The 23,437-nt window shown below is 52.7% G+C and overlaps 1 protein-coding gene across 1 annotated transcript in view; it reads left to right on the forward strand.

Annotated features, from left to right (window-relative positions):
* The window catches only part of sdk (sidekick cell adhesion molecule), a gene marked incomplete at both ends in the record, with an annotated part of 36,386 nt that extends 12,949 nt beyond the window's left edge, over window positions 1–23,437 (forward strand). Inside the window, 11 exon segments of the mRNA XM_037237990.1 lie at window positions 369–490; window positions 1,815–1,923; window positions 4,629–4,760; window positions 5,613–5,761; window positions 6,295–6,445; window positions 6,930–7,110; window positions 7,843–8,058; window positions 8,617–8,733; window positions 12,990–13,069; window positions 19,188–19,384; window positions 23,333–23,437. Coding sequence (XP_037093885.1) covers window positions 369–490; window positions 1,815–1,923; window positions 4,629–4,760; window positions 5,613–5,761; window positions 6,295–6,445; window positions 6,930–7,110; window positions 7,843–8,058; window positions 8,617–8,733; window positions 12,990–13,069; window positions 19,188–19,384; window positions 23,333–23,437 — 1,559 coding nt within the window.

Below are 23,437 nucleotides of genomic sequence, written 5' to 3' on the forward strand. Positions count from 1 at the left end.
GTCCCTTGCGCTGCGTCACGACTGAGGGGAGAGGAGAGGGGTGCTGGCAACACTTAACAACGAGCAGGCTGGGCCGGGTCAGACTGCGTGGGTTTGTATGAGTCGTGAGTTTTGGTTTGCTTTTAACCGTTTATTTAGTATATTTGTTCTGTGCAACCTCCAAGGCGGTTGTTAGCCTTAAATAAAAGCTGATTGATTTGGACAATATTTTGGGCTACAGCTGGACTCCTGTACAGCCTTTATCTGAAATGCCTTCGACTACGAAGTGAGCTTTGTTTCCAGCCCATGACCGCTAACGATGGCCGGCTTGTCGTGTGGCTTCCCGTGAACTGGAGCGCGCTGTCACGGGCGCTGGTGTCTTGTTCCAGGAGCCAGTCGCCCCTCCGAGCCGACCCAGGAGTTCCAGACTATCCAGGCGCCTCCAGCGCACGCGCCTCATAACGTCACAGTGCGGGCCCTGTCCGCCACCAGTCTGCGCGTTGGATGGATTGTGAGTGAGGGCGGCAGAGTGCCGGCGCCCGAAGGTCGGCTGGCTGTGGGCTGCGCGATCCTCAGTACTGTGACGTGTGTTGTCATATTGTGTCATATCATACTGTCGGGCATGTCTTAGCGGGCCCTTTGTCATCGCTTCATGTAAGGAGAAGTCTAATGATTAAGTTTTATTGCTGATAAAAGCGCGAGATTTCCTCCACGAGCTGTTTCGGTTTGCTTCTTCTACTGGTTTTCGCCGCATAAGTTGGGTAGCCCATGAGCCGCCCAATAGGCCGAACAGTTTGCTTTAGCGCCTCTTCAGCAGTGGGGGGATTGACATGAACAGCACGGGGCATGTCAGGTGTATCATACTTGATATTTACAATGCCCGTATTAATTGGTGGCCTGACACGTAGCACAGTTGCCTGTTTGTTTCATCAGGCTCATAGCAACATCAGGTCTGAGACGCTGTGGCGTTATTTCTGTTCGGGTGTGCTGACCCGAGCCCGTGCAGTTACAACGCACAATTATGGAGCATCACATATTACGCTGTGCCATTGTCACGACAGCAATGCTATTGGTCCATGACTAATCTGCCGGCCCCGCTGTTTTAACCGCATCTGTGTAGGCGACAGGAAGTACTCACCGGGAGTGGTTTTACTGGGGGCATACCTTGCTGTGTATTCCTGGTGGCAGCTTACGCCAGCCTGGATAAGGCCTACCAATGTTGTTCGGATGAGTGCTCTGTATTGATGCGGCCTACGCTGGCTACTTCTCGTTGATGCGATTTTGCCTATGACCGCTTCATTCCCCCGGCGCTCTGTGTTTGAGACTCTGCACTGTAAGGCGTGAAGAACACTCGTTGGTAGGGACGTCGTATAGTGCCAGCAGTGCCCACTCTGTCATGCCCATTGGAAGCTTGTTTCTTTGACAGGATCGCCAGGAGGGGTGACACTAATTTATTGAAGCCGGTTAGATATTCATTTGTTAATCGTGGCTGTGGGTACACTTGATGCGCGGCCCCTTCTGTTTGTTCTCCACTGGCTAGGTCACCCGGATGGGCTTAACATTTCACATTCCTGTGTCTTTCAGCGGCGGGACAACTCTCGAACTATATTTGTGGCGGGAGTAGTCCGTCATCAATTTGGCCACATCATGGAGCTAATGCCTCTCCAAGATTGGGGGAAAGGGACACCTGGCACAAAAGCCACTGCAGTTACCACGCCCCTAAAACCCTGTCATAAACAAGAGAGGAGCACGTCCCCCACCCCACCCTCCAATGACCGGCGCGTCCCTGACGCGTTCGCTGTCCGCGCTGACGCCGGTGTCTGCCCTCGCCACAGCCGCTGCAGCAGCTGGAGTGGTACGGCGTGCCACGGGGCTACAACGTCTCGTTCCGGCGGCTGAGCGAGGACGCCAGTCGCACGCGACTCGACACCATCTCGATCGAGGGTGGGTCCCGGTGGCAGCTGAGGTCACTTGCCGAATGTGTCGGCTCGAGTCCCTTATGTGGGAGTTATCAGTAGCCGCACAAGGCGTGCGTTTGTGGGCTTTGGTTAATGTGGAGCGCAGCACAATTTGGGTGTCCATTGATTTAGATAAGTATGACGATCGTTTTTCAGTAACACTTATTTACGTACCAAAAATGCTTGATACAGGTAGATTCTTCCTGAGTCGCCAATGCTTGGCGACTTTTGCCATCCAAACTGGGCCTTTTGTACCTATACCTTTATACGTATACTAAACTGTACCTTTTGTAAAAGGTACAATAATAGCAAATCAGTAACTGTAGGGATCATTCTTTCCCAGCTCCCCGTTACCTAGTGGCGGTGTTTCAACCACTGAGAACCTTATGCCCGGTTCCGATGACGTATAATGTCTGGATTGGAAGCCCGGCCCTGCTGGCTCTCGGAAAGATAAAGACCAGCTCAGCTCATAATCCCCCCCCCCCCCCCCCCACCCAAGAGCGCGCCAGTAAACAGACGACCTCGTCCACTTCCGACGGAATTGAGCGAGCGCTCCGCAGTCGCCTGGCTTATCATAGGCCTACCACACGCGGCTCCAGTCGAGCTTGGCGGCTGTTGCCATCCCAACTGGGCTTATGAGGATTTTTGCTAGGCACAATGGCCATAGGGGTTTCCTTGTCAGCGGCGTTGCTGTGAACGAACTCAGGCGGAGTGCGCTGGAGAAGTACGCATGATTTGTGGTGTATGTTGTTTGCTTTAGTTATCTCTGTTTACATATCTAGCTGTTTGGTGCGGAATTTCGGATGATGCTCCACCTCAGTGGTTTTCTGGATATGCCCCTGATTATGAGTCAGTAGGGCAGCAGTGCGGCCGTATGCAGGAGCTCCTGCACGTCAGCTGGTGGCACGTGTGACGTCCAGGCCAGGTCTGGAGCTGAGGCGACGTTTGTGTCCAACTGGCGCAGTCGATTTGGCGACTGTTTGAAGGTGCTTTTGCTGAGCACTATAAACTGGCGGGGTTTATGGTGCTCCGACTTTACTTCATCACTCGCTATTACCCCATCGCCGGGTTATGGGGCCAGGGCGCGCGCCATCTCTGGAGCGCCGCCAAGGTGGGACCGTACAACCGTCTGACCGCGTGGCGACGCGCCGCTGCGGTGGCCTTAATGTGGCTTCCGGTGACCTCGCACCGGGCCGGGGAAATATTAACGTAACGCCTTGCGTAGGATTCGAACTCGGGCTGCTCAGTTGGAAACCTCATGCACTGTCGGCCTCGTTTCTGACGCCCAACGAACGTGCATTCGTAAGCTCACCGCGCACCGCTACGGATACCGTGCCTTTGGGGGGGGGGGGGATGGGGATGAAACAGCAGAAAAGAACAGCATGCGTAGTACTGCGTGGAAGCATATGCTACATCGTGGAGGAAATCCTTTACTTCTGGCTTGGGTGCAGTGAACGCTGGACAGTGAACGCTGGAGATCATTCGGCCCATAAAGAGCATTGCGAGCTCAACATCTGGTGACAATACTATTTTGCGTCGACTGGCTAGTCCCAGACACTCTAGTCAATCCAGAGCTAGATCTTCCCTTGCAGTTTGCTATGAACATGTTGGTGCGGCCTAGTAGATGTGATTTCGTGTGACTAATGAGCATAAGCCCTGACGATTCAGCACATTTGATGATCGCATCACCACCATATCACTAAAGTTTTCTCAATTTTTCACTATCTAGCAATTATTGGACTAGTTAATGACAGAAGCATCCGGTTAGTTGGTTCGGTGGATTAACACATCTCTTTAAGACCATGCGTGATCAGCTTTACTGTGTTCGTTGGCAACCTCTGTTTGCCCTTGCGTGTTTCAATACCGTCGGTAAGCTAGCACGCTTCCCTACCAGAGTTACCTCTCCCACCCGACCGCTTCCTCACCGCCCCTCCCACCCGGCCGCCTCCTCAATATCCCCCCCCCCCACACACACACACCTAGCCGCTTCTCGATCATCCCATCTCACTCGGCTGCATCTTTGCCGCCTCCTTCCACCCGGCCGCTTCCCTTCCGTTCTCTCCCACCCGGCCGCTTGCCTTCCGTTCTCTCCCACCCGGCCACTTCCCTTCCGTTCTCTCTCACCCGACCCCTTCCCTGCTGTCATCTTCCCACCCGACCGCTTCCCCACCGTCCTCTTCCACTCGGTCGTTTCCCCATCGTCCCGTCCCACCTGACTGCTTCCTTGCCGTCCCCTCCCAGCCGGCGCCTCCCCACTATCCCCGCTTCCCCCCGTCTCCTGCGGCCAGGCCGGCGGTCGAAGCCCGGCGCCACACCCCGACACCAGCCAACTGCCGTACCCCGACACCAGCCGACACCAGCCGACTGCTATACCCCGACACCAGCCGACTGCCGCACCCCGACACCAGCCGACTGCCGCACCCCGACACCAGCCGACTGATGCACCCCGACACCAGCCGACTGCCGCACCCCGACACCAGCCGACTGCCGCACCCCGACACCAGCCGACTGCCGCACCCCGACACCAGCCGACTGCCGCACCCCGACACCAGCCGACTGACGCACCTCGACACCAGCCAACTGCCGTACCCCGACACCAGCTGACTGCCGTACCCCGACACCAGCCGGCTGCCGTACCCCGAGCGGGTGCTGCCGTGGCGGGTGCTGATCCTCGCACCCCGGTGTCGGCAGACCGCAACGCCAACTCGTTCGCGCTCGACCAGCTGGAGGAGTACGTGCGCTATGAGGTCATCGTGCAGAGCTACAACGACGTGGGCAGCAGCGAGCCGAGCGCGCCGGTCGTAGAGCGCACTCGCGAGTCAGGTGGGTCGGCGCGATGACTCGGAGTCGTCCGAGTCGGCGCGAGGACGTGGTGGTGACTGGCGTCGGCGCCGTACTCCCTCGCGGCGGCGCGCTTCCTAAGTGCGTGACCTCCGCACTGTTTGACCTCCCACTATTTCCATATAGTGGCGCTGACATTGTATGGCTCGTATTGTGTGACATATTCACTGTGCGATTTCGCCCCGTTGTAATCTCCTCACCATTTGACCTCGATGCGCTGAGACCTGTGTGCCGCATGTGTTGTATGACCCTTGCAGTGTGACGATTACAAGGTACGTCACCCGTTGTATAACCTTGCTCTGTATGACCTGCACAGTGTGCGATGTTATGCACCGCATGTTTACGCTATGCGACCTGTACTTTGCATGTTTTCTACAAAATGATTGCATCGTCTCACTATGATCGCTGCACCCATTGGACTCAACCTTTTCTGACCTCAGCAGGTTATACTGCCACGGCGTAACTGCGTGCTTCGCACTGTACAAAATTGACACCGTGTGAACTGTATACCGTTCATAAGTATGACCACGTCTTGGAGATAGGTGGAGACAAGTCAGCACTGGATGGGTAAGATTAGTATCTGGGTGGGGGGGGGGGGGCATGACCCGGTCTGATAATTACATTTGATAGGAAGACTCATAAATGGGCATTCTCTGAGCAAAATCAAGATCATTGTCTGAATGAGAACTCCCAACTTCAATGTTTTTTTTCAGTTGCCATACTACACGATCTCCGCATCGCGCAATGACGGCACCGTATGACCTGCTCACCACAAAACGTCTGCACCGTGTAAATTCCACACTGTTTGACCCTGACCCCGCGTGCCGTCGACAGTGCCGGGGGCAGGGCCAGAAGACGTCCAGGCGAACGTTACCTCCTCCACCACCGTTGTCGTGAGCTGGGGGGACATCCTGCCGCTGCAGCGCAACGGCATCATCGAGGGCTACAAGGTGTATTATGGCTTCAAGGACACTGAGTTCAAGGTCAGTCTCGGGGCTCGGTCAAGGTCAGTCTCAAGACCGTCATGATTGTGGTAAGCTCCGAGTTTTCATCATGCGTTTCACCATCATCATGCGATATGACAGCACCCTTGTATTGAGTTTATTTTATTCCAGAAAGCCTTTTTTGTATACGTATTATGCTAATTTCCTCCCGAAATGAGTGCATGTGGAAACATCTGAGAACTCGCCACCGTAATTGGATCAGTTGGTATTTTTTCATGAAGCGCATCGCCCAACATACAAATGAACGTTTTCGTGACGAACAGAGCAGCGATTCCACAAAAGACTTAACTACCTCACGTGGTGCTCTGCTTGAGATTCTCCGGCATTCTGTCTCCCCCCCCCCCCCCCCCTACCGCCTCCCAACGGAAGTAATAAGAGGCTTGTGTAAAAGCCGGAAGGAAAACCGGAAGGCTGAAAATAGCAAAGCGACTCGTGCTGCCGACTTGCCCCTGGCCGGAATTGCTTTGCCTTAGTTCAGTATTCGCAACGTTTATGGAGCCACTCTGTTTCAGTATAAGATGATTGAGGGAAACCAGACCCACACTACGACCCTGACGGAGCTGAGGAAGTTCACCAAGTACAGCGTGCAGGTGCTGGGTCGCACCCGCCTGGGCGACGGTGCTCTCAGCGTACCGCCCGTCACCGTGCGCACCTTCGACGACGGTGAGCGGTAGACCGCGGTGGGGAGAGGTGGATTGCGCTAGGGGAGGTAGATTGTGCTCGGGGAGGTAGATTGTGGTTGGGAGAGGTAAATTGCGGGGAGGAGTTGGAGAGGTGGACTGTGGTGGGCAGAGGTGGATCGCGGTGGGCGCGGTAGATTGTGTGGAGGGGAGTACGAGTACCTCATATGACACCCTGGTTTCTTGTGACAATTACGGCCACCGGCGTTACAATTGCCGGATGTCTCACACCTGCTGTGCCCTCTGCGAATCGAGTGGCGACCTCTGACACACTGACCCCGTCTGCCCTCCGACCTCTGCCTGGCTTATGTTTGCTGATGCGCCTGACCTATCCCCACTGACCCGCCGCTTGGTTTGCGATCTCTGATATCCGCTTGCCTTAGGACTTTGGCCTTTGCCTGGCCTCAGCCGGGTCCCTGACCATTGCCTTTGGCCTCCGCCGAGCCTCTGACCTCTGACCTCCTCAGTTCCCGGCGTGCCGTCCAACGTGAGCTTCCCGGACGTCAGTTACACGTTTGCCCGCGTCATCTGGGACCTGCCGGCCGAGCCCAACGGAGTGCTGCTGGCCTACAAGGTTACCTACCACCCGGCCGACAGCACCAACATCAACATCACCCACGAGCTCGCTCCGGAGGACCGCACCTACAAGTGAGCTGGAGCTGGCGGCACGGAGCGCGGCGACGCTGCGACGCTGGATTTGCTGTTTTGTTGGTTTTGGACGCCACCGCATACGTAACTCGTATTTTGAAAGCAGAAATGACACTGCTGGTGGCGATTTTCATGTGTGTAGAGACATGACAGTGTTAATTCGCGATGCGTCTGTTGTTTGTTTTTTGTTTGTTATTTTTACGCCTGGCTAAACTGAGTATGCCATAACTTAACAATGTAGATGAATTAGGGGTAAATGTGGGCAGGTGAAGAAGAAGGAAAGGATGGAATTGAGGGAACAAAGAGAAGTGGAGCCGTGGCAGGGCCGCGGTGCGCTGGGCCAGTAGTGTGGAGCAGCGCGCCGCTCTTACTGGCCCTGGAATATGTCACCCCTGGGCCTGATCGGTCTTAATCTCGGCGTCGTTTGCGCTCCTGATCTCGGCATCCATTAACGGACCCTGTCACCAACGCACCGCCTTAGCGGCACTGTTCTCAAACAGGTGCCCTCGCACGTGTTGCGGAACTCGATGTTAACTAACCGACGGAAACGACACCCACTAACCAACAGGATCGACGCTCACTAACCGACGCACCAGGCGCGCACTAGCAGACGGACTCGGCGTTCGCTGACCGACGGACTCGCCGTTCGCTAACCAACAGACTCGGCGTTGACTAACCGACCGACTTGGCGTTCATCAACCGACGGACTCACAGGCACATCCACCGCCGCAGGGCGACGGGTCTCCAGCCGGAGCAGTCCTATATGTTCCTCATCTCGGCGCGCACCCGGCTCGGCTGGGGCCAGGTGGCGCGCGCACTCGTCTACACCACCAGCAACCGGGAGGCGCCGCAGCCGCCGTCGGCCCCGCAGGTGTCGCAGAGCCAGGTGCTCAGCGACCGGATCACCTTCTCCTGGACCCCCGGCCGCGACGGCTTCGCCCCGCTCAGGTGGGGCGGCGCGCGGCGCGCGGCCGCACACGCACACGCGTGCGGGCGAAAGGCTTACGAGCTTTGGGCGGGTAGGTAAAGACGCGTGGGAGGCGAGATGGCGCGGGCGTTGATGTAACGCGGCTGCTGATTGGCTCGCGGTGACGAATGCTCGCGTCGTCTGGTGGCAAACGCAGGCAGTCTGGATCCACAGGATGAACGCCCAGTGCCCTCCGCAGATGACTATGTCGCTGCCTCTCGTGCGATTGGAACCCGGTGCGTACGGTTGTGAACGCGGTGCTCTACCGACTGTGCCGCTTCCCCGCGAGCGGCGCGGCGCGTGCTGGCTCCTGAGCCTCGGCAGACAGCGCGGCGTTATGGTATCTATTCAGGAATGTGTCTCAGCAGTTCACCAACGGATGCTGTGTTGTCGATCCGTCGACACATGTCATGTACCGAAGCACCCTCGGTCACAACTGGCGGAAACGGACCCCAGTGAAAGCTTCCTTTGTCAAGAATCGAACCCAGGCGCTTAGCCTGGACCTCGACGTTATAACCACCGCGTCATCTGCGCCGCAGGTACTACACGGTGCAGACGGAGGAGGAGGGGGGCAGCTGGCAGACGCACCCGCTGCGGGTGGACCCGATGGTGACTGCCTACACCGTCCTCAACCTGAAGCCGTTCACCACCTACCGGTGAGTGTTCAAACTAAAATTCCCGCCAAACTGGCTGGACGGAGCCAAGCGCGCGCCGTCGGCGCCTGCATCGATATTTTTCATTTTCGGTTACATTGTCGAGCGTGTTTCTCAGATCTTAAGGGCTGCATAGATCCAGGCTGCCAGGCATCTATCACCCTGCATAGATGCAGGATATTGTATTACTATATTTGCCCTGCATATATGCAGGATAGTAGAGAGAAAAAAACGCATGGATGCTGGCATCCAGATGCTGTCTTATTTTCTCATTAATTGGTTGGCATTGCTGCAAGACCCTTGCCACTGAACAGAGAACGCCCTGGTCGATGACTTTGAGCGGGCGATACGTGGGATTGACGTTGGGTGCATTGTCGCCGTCACCCGTGTGTTTGATAGTGCTGATCATGGCATCCTTCTGACAACACTGCAGTGGTATGGCATTGATCCGAACAGGCTTGAAAACTACCTTGCTGGTCGATGGCAGGTGGCGAGAGGCGGTCGTCTCCCTCTCTCTCTCTCTCTCTCTCTCTCTCTCTCTCTCTTCCGCTGGCTCACGGTGTCCCTCAGGGTCCTTGGTCGGCCTTATCCACTTCAGCATCTTCGCGAACGACCTACATCTTGACTCCCTCATGGATGTCTAGCTTCTTATGCCAATGATACCGAACTGCCAGGCTTCGCTCCTCCAGACCAACTGTCCGCTTTGATACCTCGACAGGAAACAACCATCCGAGTGATTCAATCCCACTTCATATATAACCCCCTTAAAAAAGCACACCAAAACAACTCTTCTCCTTTTTGGGACTTCACACCCTCTGAAGAAAACCTCATCCTTTCGCCATGACATTGCGGGGCATAAACTCAGCCCTTCGCTGTCCATGACGATGCTGTAGGATACTGTAAAAAGTACCCTGGCTTGAAAGATGCATATCTTCCATGTTGTCCAAATGTAACTCCATCCTTTTCAGCTAGTACAAAATTCGTTACTTCCTTACGCCCAGGGTTCGTAAATGCCTCATCCAGTCACATGTTTTCCCTTATCTTTCGCACTTCTTCTCAGTCTTGGCTTGGGGTGCAGTGTATCATGTAAACAAAGTGCAATGGGTGATGAACTTCACCGCTAGGATTGTCACCGAGTTTCGACGGTACAATTCAGTGGCGGCGGATGTTCAAATGCTGGGCTCATTCTTGACCTCATCACCCACTGTGGCGGCGTCGCTTTAGTTATGGCTCTTAACTACTTGCGGACTGCGGTGGTGACCTGGCCCCCGTTCACCCCACGTACCGCTGTGTGCCAGCATGCTATCCGGACGGCAGGAACGGGTGCCCTTGATTTGCCAGCTCTTCGTCTGTGGGTGGCACGCAGAGCCTTTCGTATCGATTGGCCTGATCCTGGAGCCGCATGTCGCCGACCGTCACCACCTCGCGCGCCCGTGACGAGTTTATACCAAACTTAGACGAGTTTTATACCAAACTTAGACGAGTTTTATACCAAACTTAGACGAGTTTTATACCAAACTTAGACGAGTTTTATACCAAACTTAGACGAGTTTTATACCAAACTTAGACGAGTTTTATACCAAACTTAGACGAGTTTTATACCAAACTGGAGGATTTGGGCGGTCCTGCTACGTAATCATTGCTTGCTTGACGTTTTGTGCCATGTTTTGAAGATTTAGATTTTGATTGATTGTTTTGTTTTTGGACGAAGTTGTGTGAACGACTGGTTGGTTGAAAAGTACGGATGTGGTCGTGTTGTTGTCATGTTTTGAAATTTCATTCATACTTCTATTTCAGTTGAACCGATTCAAACCATGACCTGTTTGCTCGAATTATTCGCGAATGCAATGAACTGATCATAAATTGATGGAAAAACACCAAGTTTGTTATGCATCGGGACACTGGTGCGCCCAGACATCGGGCAGACATTTATCCATATGTAGTGGGGTTAATGACTCAACCTTGTTTACCGCTCTCTCAATGCTTTTGGCGGCCACCATTAAGCGAAATCTTTGTGCTTCTCATTCATATCATTCATATGGAGCTGTTAGGGAATCTTCGTCAATAGATCCACACTGACAACTGTGATCTATTTCGGTTTGTAGTTCGGCGTTTGGCCAGTTTGGCCGAGGTTTTCTTGCTTCCCCTGCCCAAATCTAACGTGCGTATTCCTTCGCCGACCTTATTCCAGTCCTACTTGGGCCTTTTGAGGGAAAATTGCGTCGCGTCTCGAAAAGAACTAATGCAGAGCTCTTAAGAAACAAAGCACCGAAGGTCACTTTTGTTTTGGTTGTAGCTGAGATGGTCTGCCTCATTTAGATTTGTGTCCCTGAGGATCACTGGGGCACGATATGTCGGAATTTAAATGGCCGCCATTCTCAGCTGGCATGATAATGCATTGCCTGTGATCCAAAGTGCCGTCTGGAAGCGGGACGTCGAGGTGTGATCAGTTGACGGGGCTAGGATGTCTAGGACATTGCTGTTTTTATTTCATCAGAAAAAAGCTTCCGGGAATAACCTTACAGTTTTTATTTGTCGTGGCGACCTCGTGATATTCCTCCGTTGACGTACGTCAATGTCATGTTAACATGTTACCCTCAACCAAGGGTGGAAGGTGACCTTTGAATCAGCGACAGCAAACGACTTTCCGGGCCTTATCGACGTAATAAGCAATGCTCTACTTTGTACCTTTGCCGCCATCGCCACACTTTTTGGAATATGATCTGACGTATAACGAGCGAATAAATATCGTTTCCATGACAGCGATGTGGGGCGCCTTTTGTGGTGCGGGTAATGAGCAATAGGTGTGTCCATTGTTAGAGGTGTAGCAACCGTAACAGTTGCACGTGGAGTACCTCAGGAGCGCGTGCTGTGTGGACCCGGTACCGGCTGGGTGTCCTTCAACGGAGACTGGCATTGTTCGGTGGCCCTGCCAGCATTATTCCCTTCACGCTGGTGCTTCTTAAACCGTTCTGCTTAATTTTATAAGAGTTATGGTTTGCAAAGCAAGCTTTGTAATGAAAGGTAAACGTCTTTTGCAATTCTGGATTTAGTTAACAATTCATTCGCATTTGCATAAATGTAAAACGCGGTGGCATTTCCGTAACAAATGGCGGTTTTTATACGACGGTGTTTCTTCGCTCTGCAGACATTTCTTGGCTGTATGACAATGTGCAGCCGACGGGCCCAGAAATTCTGCGGCCTCTTCTGGAATATATGCGGAGTAGAGTGCCAATCAACAGTTGGCCCTGAGTTGTTTTCATATAAGCGGAGCGAGCACCCCTAGGACACATTGCTGATAAAGCAGGCGGACAATAAGGAGATAGTGCGATTAGTTGAACGGAACTTTCACACCCATTCTTACCAAGGACTGTCTTATGAATAACGGATCAATGTTGGGATAGGCACACCTTTTCCGAAAAGAGTCACCGATCTCTTGAAACAGATAGAACTGACAACACGCACATTTCTCAAACAAGTATTCTTCTAAACTTCCCTGTTTATAGCCCACGTACGGGAGGCGTCCCATCGAAGTTCTTCAGAGTACCACGCATCCGCATCTCGCGTACGATAATTGATTGATTGCACATAAATTAAGCAACAGGTTCTCGGCGGAAACGTGTGCTGCGAGATGTCATCATTCTAGCAAGGAGCCTGCCTACGAATGCGATCTTGTATCTTGCAAGTATCTTGTAAGTGTAAGTATCTTGTGAGGACCGATTTGTTTGGTAAAGCATCGGTATGTACATGCTGCCCAGGGGACGTACGCGGGCACATGCTGGAAAGTAGTACGTGGAATAAATCACACATGTTTGTGTGACGGCAAATAATAGATTATGCAAGTAAGAAGCTACCGCTGGCTGTTTGAAATGGAAAGCTGCAGATCACGACCAGGCATGAAGCTCCTCAGAAATCTCCTTAAAGGGAAGGCGAGGGAAATTTCAGGCCCTCTCTGAACTTCGATAATTTGCAACGACTTTCTGCGAAATCGTTCAGCATCTATTGTAAATCTCGCGGCTCAAGGAGGCCAAAACTCCTATGCCCCCCCCCCCGCCCCCCGTCTTGGTGGGGCGTCCTTGATCATGACCGAACCTTTTCAATTATCCTCTGTTGGCTCTTAACATGGCCGCTTTCATAAATTTAAAATGTTTGCAATGAAGCAAGCAGTGACGTCCTTGTCATCTGTGTTGCGCCGATTCCTTTGTCATTGACGCGCATATGCCACCACGCTCCTGACGTTAGCGCGTCCATGTTTGCAGGTTTCGGATCCAAGCGACCAATGACAAGGGTCCGAGCGGCTGGAGCGACCCCAGCGACTCCGTCAAAACACACCCGGCCGGTGAGTGATAGCGCCTCGTCTGGTCACAGCGTCGCAGTCTCCGCCGCCTTTGTTGCGCGTCCCGTGATAACAGAATATGGACAGTGACGTGATCTAGCTAGACCGGCCGTTGCGACCTTTCGTAAACACCTCGGCTAGCGTTGGGAGATGCATGGGGAGGATTGATTCATAGGATGTGAGGTTGTAGTTTCGACGTGTACACTGTGGGGCAAGCGAGGAACACCCCAGATTGTGGGCCACATGTCTCGGATCGGAGATGCCTGGCGGACGTGGTGGGTACTTGAACAATAATGCATGTTGGGTGTTTGGGTGCAGAAAGTATTATTCCGAATATTATATCATTATTTCTTATATTATTATGTTATTATTGCTACATATATTATATGTTGATTTTATATTACATTATTTAATATATGATATTATTATTATATTTGATATGATATTATTATGATTATGCATTGTTTGGGTATCCAGAATTTCCGTGTCGATCGGGTGCAGCACAAGTTTCTGATTTGTCTACTTACTCACACATGCTCCGGACTCACAGCTCTCCTTATGTCAGCTTTCTGTTTCATTACCAAATCCCACCCCTAGCAGCACGACTTACCCTCTTTGAGAAACATCTTCCGAGGTAAACTGGACTCTCAGATCTTGCTGAGCTGTTTCCCGTTGCTTGTGCCGCCTCGATCGACCCGCGCCCGGACTCTGCTCGTTGTATCTGGCGCTCGTGTGCAGACTGTACTGAATGGTCTGTTTTGCAGACTGTCATGCGTTGGAAACGCTCTTTTAGCTAGCAGAGCTAGCGCGAATATCTTTCATGACAAGCATCCTCACCCAGCTTTGAGATATGTAATCCTTTAATTTTGTTCCTACTTCCGTTTGCCTTGTATTTATTGTATTTTATTGTAACGACTTCGCATGTCAGTGGAGTGCAGCTTTGTTGGTGATGACTGAAATTAAACGAGTAAACAAATTATATTTGAATATGATACTATTATTAAGATAGTATTGTTCATCTTATGACTTCTCTTGAGCGAGTTATGGTAAAAGCGTTTTAAAAGCAAAGTTGAGGATTTCTACATGGGTTAAGCAAGTTGCGCAGAACAGCCTAACCAAATAGAATCGCGCTCCGGACGGACAGGAAAAGCTAAGGCACAGTCACTTCCCTTGTGGTTTTGGGGAGGGCGTGCTTTGCACGCACACACTCCGACTTATGAGCATATTGTACAGTCCTACCTTGTGCGCACGTACCCTTCCAGCGCCTTAACGCCACCAGCGTTCCAGTGCAGCTGTTCAGAACGTGAAAAACGGGATCTAGTGGTCGTACATCACACCTCCATTCCAACACGCAATGGACATGGACTCAAACGGGATCTAGTGGTCGTACATCACACCTCCATTCCAACACGTATCCACCTCGGGTGCGGCCAGGTCAGGCCGCTTCATTTCCGCCCAACCTGCGCGGACGCTTCGCGCGACAGGCAATAACGTCGCTATCGGTAGAGGTAAAAGCTGCTTATTAATCATTTTTGTACCATACTGAGGTCTCCGGACAGCTCACCGAACACCGTGCTCCTTGAAGTTTCAGCAAACTGGACAGACTGGCGTCAGATCGAGGCACGACTAGTGGTGCACGCAACGTTTAAAGCCGTCTGGCAGCTTGCGGCGTCGAGAATATGCCAATAACGTCGATCGCCGTAGTTGGCAGGCCTGGGCAGGCCGGCAATTTTCCCGCTCCGCAAATGCACCTTGGCCGCAGCTCTGGTCGACCCCGGTGACCCGGCGGTGGCGTCGGTGACCTCTTCGCGTCTGGCGCTCGCTGGCGGCTCTTTGAACTCGGATTGTTTCTGGCGCCGGGTGCCACGCGCGCCTCGACTTGCTGACTAGGTGGTGGGGAGGGGAGGGGTGAAGGGTGGCGTAATTGGACATATTCTTCGAAGCTGGGATCTAGTGATCGCGGCCCTGCGCTCCGTCTCCAGAGAGGACGCATGGACAACGGCAGCACACGGATGTCTGCTGGAGTATATGCACGTACCCCAGGGAGGGCGCCTGAATGAACGTCGCATTGAAGGAAGTGTTCTACATTGTAGGGGGTTCTGAACGGAAATGGCCATCTTGAAGATCATTCGATGCACTTAACAGCCCTGTCCTTCTTTAGATATAAACTCCTCAGGTTTCTTAGTTACACGCCTGAGAAGGTGTGCAGACTTTTCCGAGATTATTTCAAGACCACCCGGGCATCCATGACGCCATACAACTTCATTCAAATCCTGCTATTCCCTTGGCCAGGCGGCGATCAAGAAAAAGAAAACGATTATTGCCGGGTTGTCCATATCGGGTGTTTGTGAGCGCGATTTCCGGATATAACGGCCACCAATTGCCTCTCAATCTATGTTGTGCATGTTGCGATGACGGAATGAAACAGTGGCGTATCGAGGAGCATAATTACTAAACAGAGAGGCACTGCGATTATATATACCAATAGCTATAAGTGAGCCTATTTCATGACATATGATGTCTGCTACAAAATCTTCAAATGTGGAACATCATCTTTAACGTCAAATACGGCTGGCCCACGACATGATGCGGCCAGGAAGCAGAACCAACACACTCATTGCTTAGGGATCGAAATCGAAACATGACGTCGTCCGACTAACAATGCTTTAAGTAGCGACATAAAAGTTGAATGTCGTGTGCCCAAAGTGTGATCAATCTTGAGGACACGTGGTAGAGGGGCTAAATGGACACAGCCGTAAATCAGGCCGGAAACCCGATCTAAATGCACTGATCAGCTGACTTGCAAGAGGTGTCATTGATCTTTGGATTACGAAACTGCAGCTTCGCAGCATCCGCCGTTTATGAAATGTTGTGAGGAGGTATGCACAAATGCATTACACTCCGCATGGACATGCTGCACGCACTTTTAAAATCACAACCCGGCCGCACGTAACCCAGCCGCAAACACCCGACTTCGTCCTCTCCCGGCTGGCGAACATATATTGGTGCTTTCCGGAGGTACGCCCATGCGCCAACGGGCGTCCAATGTATGTGCCCGCCCACCTACCTCGCGAAAGGGATATATAAAAGTCCATATAGCGGTCGTCAGCGGGGTGGCGTTGTGCAGATGTGCAGGCCCCTGACTTCTCCGCCAGCGACGCCGTCCATCCAACCCCGAAGAAAGGTCCCTGCGGCGGGATTAGGACTCGGTGACGGAGGCCTCGCACGATGACCACGTTATCGACCAGCAAGCATTTACCCACATCCTTTATTCCATAGCCAAGAAAGGACTAGTATCGGCCGACAGACTTCTAAGTCAAACCAAACCGGACCAAAAGGGGTTAACACTTCTTTGAACGCATGCTAGTTAGTGACTGAGTTTTAAGGGGGCATCAGCTGCATTGGCCATGTACGCCCATGTCTTATTTTTAAGAACCTACGTCAACAGAACTATAATCATAACTATGCCAGCAGATTGTCATCAATGTCTTCGTCACTAGAAGGCCCATTCCGGGCGTGCGTGAAGCCCCTGGTGCTTTTGCCACTGCGCAAGTAAACGATTCAGCACCCGAAATCACGACGCGTCTGCACTGTCAAGGCCATTAGCATGGCTGAAAAGCAACCAGGTAGCCCATCACTAACGTCCCTGGGGGCTAGTGCTGGTGTGTACCCGTGAGCAGCCCTGCACCTACAGCCTTTGCCGCCTTGCCTCCCAGCCCGGCTCCTCTGCAGCCCATATTATCGACCTGAGCTGGACCCGCCGGCGCGTCAGCCCACACATCGGAGGCGTACCGCGATGTTGTCGCAGAACTCCATCCCCGACAGACTCCGTTCTTCCACCGAGTATGGCTTCCGATGGGGCCGTTTACAAAAAGTGGCCGTTTTACGAAAGTGGCCTTCCCAAGTGGCCGTTTTACGAAAAGCTTGGAAGCTAGTGCGGGAAGGGCGGGTTTAACGACTGTTGGCGGCTGTCGGAATTGGGGAGGTGACGCCGACAACGGTGTAACATGCTTGTATGGCCTGCCGGTGATGTCTCAGTTGACCATAATGAGAATTGAACGAAGCTCGCTCCACGAATGTCCTGCCTGTGCGTGTGAATGATCACCAAGGTCGGCGGATAAGTGTGTGGGGGGATGGGGAGGGGTAGCCTCCCTCCCCTCCCACTGACGCCGGCCAACACTTAACAGCACTCCTATGGAGGTGCATGGAAAGAAACATCATAAAAGTCACCTGTGCCCCCTCTCCACACAGTTTCTGTGTCTACTGCTTGCTAACGTACAGCGGCAAAGGCTGTAGAAAGGTTGGATGTCCCGATGAAACGCGATCGACGATTCCATTGTTCAATATGGCCGTCGTTGCGCAACTATGCGTATTGGAATCGTATTGGAATTTTCAGGAAATCCGCCGCCGTCGTGGCTCGGAGGCACGAGGTGACCTTTTGTCGGTGAGGCAACTGTGAGGGTGGACATTGCGCTCACGGCTTACCGACGAACTTTAAATGTTACCTCACGGCTCTGGCCATGGCGTGGGTTACGCGGCGAAAGGTCAAGAAAGGTCACCGTCGGTATTGCAGGAATAACTGTTTGTACTGGTGGCAGGCAGCTGACATTTCGAGCCAACCCCGGGTAACGGTTACGTGTGAGGTTACATGGCGTGGGATAACCTGAGAGAAATTGTGACGGCTCTCCGCTCTGGTACATTTGAAGGGCGGCGGTGGTTGATTTGGGGGGGGGGGGGGGGAGCGGAGCGCAGGCAGCCCGGGTCACCATACTTACTTGGGCGTCTCTACGGCAAGACGCGCCGATTGCAAGGCTGTATTTGTGCTCAATGATTTTTGTATCCTATGGGTCGTATTAGTGTAGAACGGGCGCAAGCAAAGTGATCTAGGTCCCAGCATCCGACTACCACGTCGATGACAGCTACGCATGAGAGAAAACGCGAACAGACTTCAGCTCAGTTCCGATACATTATTTCAGCTTAGTTTTGGTAGGCAATGTCAATAGATTGCAACGAAACCAAACTGAAACACGCATGAATGCAAATCACAAAAACGTCTAATTGGACAATGGTATTCAGCGTGGTGAGTCATTTATGATTAATGTGCTAAACCATGATATTAGTTAACACCGTGGTCATCATTGTTCGTATTGTCATGAACGTGGGATGAAGGCCGTCTTTCATACCTCTTCTCATTTCTGAGCAATAATGATGTACGGAGCATGTCCCGATGAAAAAAGTTGATAAACCGCATGAGGGAAACCAGAACACCGGAAACTGGGAAGAGCGGAAAGCTATAAGAAAAATGCGATTCCCATTTGCGACTTACAAGGCTCAACGTGCAGGTGATAGCTGGCGATCGGTGGGAATATTTAAACACCGAAAAGCACGGACCACTCTTTCTTCGTCAACGTTTGCGAGCAGTAACATATTAACAGTTACGGGAGACAGAAGCATGCTCGGTGGGGTGACATCTTTAGTAAAATATGTTGAGATCGCGTGAAGTATGTGGTACTTAGATGCATTTCATTGATCTCAGCTACTAAGAAACCAGCCTGCACTTTGGATTGTGACGATCACCCAAGTGGCGCTGTCGTGTTGTGGTGCTCCCATGTATATTGCTTGCCGAGCATGTATGTATAGCATGTATATTATTTGTTCAGCAGCGAAGAAGCAGAGAGCAAATGACTACAAAGAAAGTGGCAACATTGTAAATGAAACTCGCATATGAGTACCTGCGTGTGGTATAAATCGCTCAAATAAAAATTCAGAACAAATACTATGCGACAAAAAACTACCAAAACATGAAGCACCAGCACCATGAAGCGCATCATGCGTATGGTACTTTGTCGGACGTAGCTCGCTATCCGACCTTGGCCGTTTCCACGGGTACCGGATGTGGGGTCGGACGTCACGGTCACACAGTCAAGGTGATCGCCATGCGTGACGCCACATCCCTTATCTGACTTTGCAAGGTGCCGAGGCGGAGTGGCCGCCGGTAACGTTGACAAGACCTTTCGACAAGACTGTTCGTCTTCGTGCTGCCGTGACCGTTGTCAAGATCCCCGCGCTGTTCAACTCCGTGCCGCTGTGACCGCTGTCTGACCTCTGCAACTGCCGACAGCGCCGCGCGCGGCGGTGACCGACGTCAAGGTCATCCCGATCACCACGACATCTGTGCGCGTGGAGTGGCGGCCGGTGGCGCCCAACGCGTGGAGCGGTGACGCCGTCACCGGCGGGTACCGGGTGGAGTACCGTCCCCTCACTGACTTCCCGTCACCGATGCTCGGCGCCCTGGAGAGCAGCGTCATGGATGTGCAGGTGAGGAAGCCGGCTGGGACTGACGGCGAGGCTCTTGTCCTGGTGTTGGAAGTTGAGCACGTCGAATGTTAATTCGATACCGGCGTTCGGCTCTGTGTGCCTTTTGTGTGGAGAAAATATGCGATGAATTAAGATGGGTTTCTGAGATGTCCAACTGGTGACATCTTTTTTACGCGGAAAACAGGGAATTGTGGTGTGTGTGTGCGTGTGTGTGTGTGTGTGTGTGTGTGTGTGTGTGTGTGTGTGTGTGTGTGTGTGTGTGTGTGTGTGTGTGTGTGTGTGTGTGTGTGCGTGCGTGTGCGCGTGCGTGCGTGCGTGTGTGTGCGTGTGCGCGCGCGGCTACAAAAGCGCGCTTGCGCGTAATAGGACAATGAGGAAATGGAAAAACATTTGGAGCGGCCGTGAGATTATCTGCGATCGCTTCTTGAGACCGGGGAGTCAGATTCCTGACGCTGATCGGTCTTGTAGGCTACCCAACTGTCATCTCCGTGTGCGTTGGCGTTCGAATCAAGCACACTTTGTGATTGCTTCACGTTATCAGATCAACCGTAGTGAAATACTTCATGTTATTGAGATTATCTGCGTCGATGGATGTGTCCACGCGTCCAACGACAATCATTGCCACCATTCGTCGACATCGATGGCATAGCGTCCGCCCAACACTGGCTATCCGGCCTCAGCCCATTGGCCCGCTCCCTGGCAGCGTGGGCAGGGGGAGGGGCCTCCGCGCCCCCTCTCCTGGCGACCTTTAAGCTCGCCCTTCCGGCCAATTCTCGGGTTCCGTAACGATTCTTGCGCGGGGGCTGTTGCGTCACTGGGGCCGCATCGGCGGATGGGTGGCGCGGCGCTCTCCAGCGTCAGCTGCGGCAGCATCCCTCTGGGGATCAGGCGCTGGTCTGACCTCCGAGCTCGGAGAGCCCGGGGGCGGGTGCGGATGGATATCGGGGAGCGGATCAGCTGCTGGCGTGGGCGACCAGCGCGACCCAGAGACGGTCTGTGGGAACTGCAGCATTGGGGCCACGCAAGGGCGCTGGCTGACCGGGACACGGAGAATGTCGCGAAAGCTTTCCCAGACGAGCGGCACATCAGCGATTATCGTCTGGGGTGGCTTGTGTGCTGCCTGGAATGGCTTGTAAAACATGTAAGTGGTAACGACGTGCGTCGTGTACGAAGCATGACAGTTTAAGACCACGGCGCTTTTCACCTAGCTATGCAACGCCTATTTCGAACAATCGCGTTGAAAATTGTTCTGTTGTGTATATGATTTTCTGTCAGAGAAGCATGCTATAACTGAACAGCGGGTCGTTGTAAAATAATTTTAGTTGATTGTGTTAAATGCCGACGTCATTAAGCACAAAGCAGAAGCCTGAGGTCGTGATTGAGTGACGAACAACAACCAAAGGTATCGTGGTATACAATAAATCTCGGCCACGAACAGGACAAAAAGAGGGCTGAAGGCTCCATAAGGCTGTTCAAACTATTGGGGGGGTCTATGGAATTTCTGAGACATTCCGGAGATAAGGGTGAAAATACAGGTACCAGGCATCAGCCATTACTCTGGCTGCGGAAATGTTCCTTTCCCTGATAGGGACACCAGGCGCAGTACGACGGTTTAGCTAGGCGAATGACGAGGGCTGTAGGAATTACGTCGCTCTTCTGTGTCCCGTTCAGAGAGACCGTGGCCGTGTCGTTGTTCCCATATGCGTGTGTTTCTCCGGTACCGACTGCTTTGGCTTCTGTAGGTCGCTCGCTAGAGTCTTGGCCTCTATGAGCCGGTCTCCGCATGGCGGTCTGTGCAGTCTGGGCTTCTGTAGGTCGGTCTCTACAGTCCGGGCTTCTGTAGGCCGGTCTCTACAGTCCGGGCTTCTGTACGCTAGTCTCTACAGTCCGGGCCTCTGTAGGTCGGTCTCTAAACCGGACGGTTGCCGCAAACTTCCGGTGTCTACAGTCCGGGGTTCTGTAGGCTAGTCTCTACAGTCCGGGCCTCTGTAGGTCGGTCTCTAAACCGGACGGTTGCCGCAAACTTCTGGTGTCTACAGTCCGGGGTTCTGTAGGCCAGTCTCTACAGTCTGGGCCTCTGTAGGTCGGTCTCTAAAGCGGACGGTTGCCGCTAACTTACGGTGCTGTGAAATGGGTGAAAGGTTGCAGGTAGGGACAAAGTTTCTCAAAATAAGTTGGAGCGGAGTGGGAGGCGGTGAGCAGTGCAAAACAACAAAACTTACATCAACAATATGCCAACAAATTAGTTTCTTCGCGGATTGGGCCCACTTTCTTCTCAAAATCGGAGAAAAAGCTAGCCCCCCCCCCCCCCAACAGAATGGAAACTGCACCCCTGGACGCAGGGTCCAGCGCGAGAAGGCTGGGCATTGAAAGGCATTCCCCACGAATCCTCAAGGCTTTATTGCACCGGGACTTGTTCGTGTTAGTGGTAGTCGTTGGATCAATTCGACAAAGCTACACGTCTTTGTTTGGCGGTAATACCCCTTCAACTGATTCCTATTGGGCTGCGGATGACGTAATTGAAAGTCTCTTCGACGTTGTAGGATAAGACCTGAGTTTGAACCTGTGCAATTCCGAAATATTTAATCGAGATTATCGCGCAAACAATCTGACAATCCTGGGAACATTGCTGCAATTGCATTTTAGTCACACGGATTTGCTCGAAATGGTTTCCACGGTTGGCTTCTGCGTGTGACTCTGGCTGGTTTCTGCTCAGAATACCTGGTGAGCTGGGCGTCATTGCTGAGCTCCGAACCGGGCACCGCAGTCGTGCTCTTCCGACTCAGCACTTATTATGACATCGCGTCCTCTTAAGCCGGGCACCTCTGCGGACGCACCAGTAACTATGGCATTGTGTCCTCTTTAGCTGGCAACACTGCGGACGCACCAGTTACTATGACATCGCGTCCTCTCTATCCGGGCCAACCACTATGGCATCGCGCCCTCCTTAGCCGACAAATATTGTTTTCATAGCTCACGTGTCGGCGGCCCTCGTGAACCATGTCGTCCCTGCTTGGCCTGCTGTCAGCTGACCGGCGTGTCGGGCAGAGCAAGCTACGTGGACTGTCCAGGATGGCCACTGGAGGCTGCTGTGTTGCCGGACCAGCACGTCTTCCTTAGGCGTGAGGGCCGCTAGTGCTGTGTCACCTGCACTATTACATAATTGGTTTACAGCTGGGCTGTCTCTTTGAGATGCTTCAGCTCAGTTTTTGTGTTTTGTTTTTTGCGACCGGCATGTCCGGCTGTCCCATCAGCCTCATTTAGCAGTAAGTCTGACAAATAGCCACATCATTAGGCCAGAAATAAGATTTTTATGTGATTATATGTCTTTCCGAGTGTGTGATCAGATTGTCGCGTACCGCATTACCAGACTTCGTGCGAGGGACAAATGTTGTGGTCAATTCCCAGACAGCCTGTTAGAAACCTGCCTCTGACTGGTGTCCTAGCCTGTAAAGTGCGTGTTGTATCACAGAACTACATGACTTGTTTTTTTTGAAATTTTGCGTCATCACTCTTATGTTTTATCTTCCAAGATAACCCGTGCGCCTTAGCCTTATCCCAACTATTTTGAAAACCGATAATACAGCATTGACTGGATGCGACCTCTAGCGGAGGCCATGAAACTGGTACCCAAACTTCGCGTCTGGTTTGCAGCGCGCTTTTCTCTATCAATGCCCACCTAATCTGCACCGCTCCCTCTTGCTAACGAGACCGCTCCGTCACAGACGCTGACTCTAACTCCGTCACCGACACTGACTCTGACTCTGACTCTGACGCTGACCCTGGATCTGGCTCTGACTCTGACTCTGACACTGATGCTGATTCTGACTCTGGCGCTGAGTTACAGGCACGGCACTGCTAACGAGACCCCTCCGCTACAGACGCTGAATCTAACTCCGTCACCGACACTGAGCTACAGGTGCGGCACTGCCATTCCCTTGTCGGCAGGCGCGCGCCCTGGTACTGGAGGATCTGGTGCGGGACAGAAACTACGAGGTGGTGGTGGTGGCATTCAACTCGCAAGGCGACGGTGCACCAACGCGACCCGTGCAG

This window comes from Pollicipes pollicipes, unplaced genomic scaffold (genome assembly GCF_011947565.3).
Source record: "Pollicipes pollicipes isolate AB1234 unplaced genomic scaffold, Ppol_2.1 Scaffold_7262;HRSCAF=8765_pilon_pilon_pilon, whole genome shotgun sequence".
NCBI lineage: Eukaryota > Metazoa > Arthropoda > Thecostraca > Pollicipedomorpha > Pollicipedidae > Pollicipes > Pollicipes pollicipes.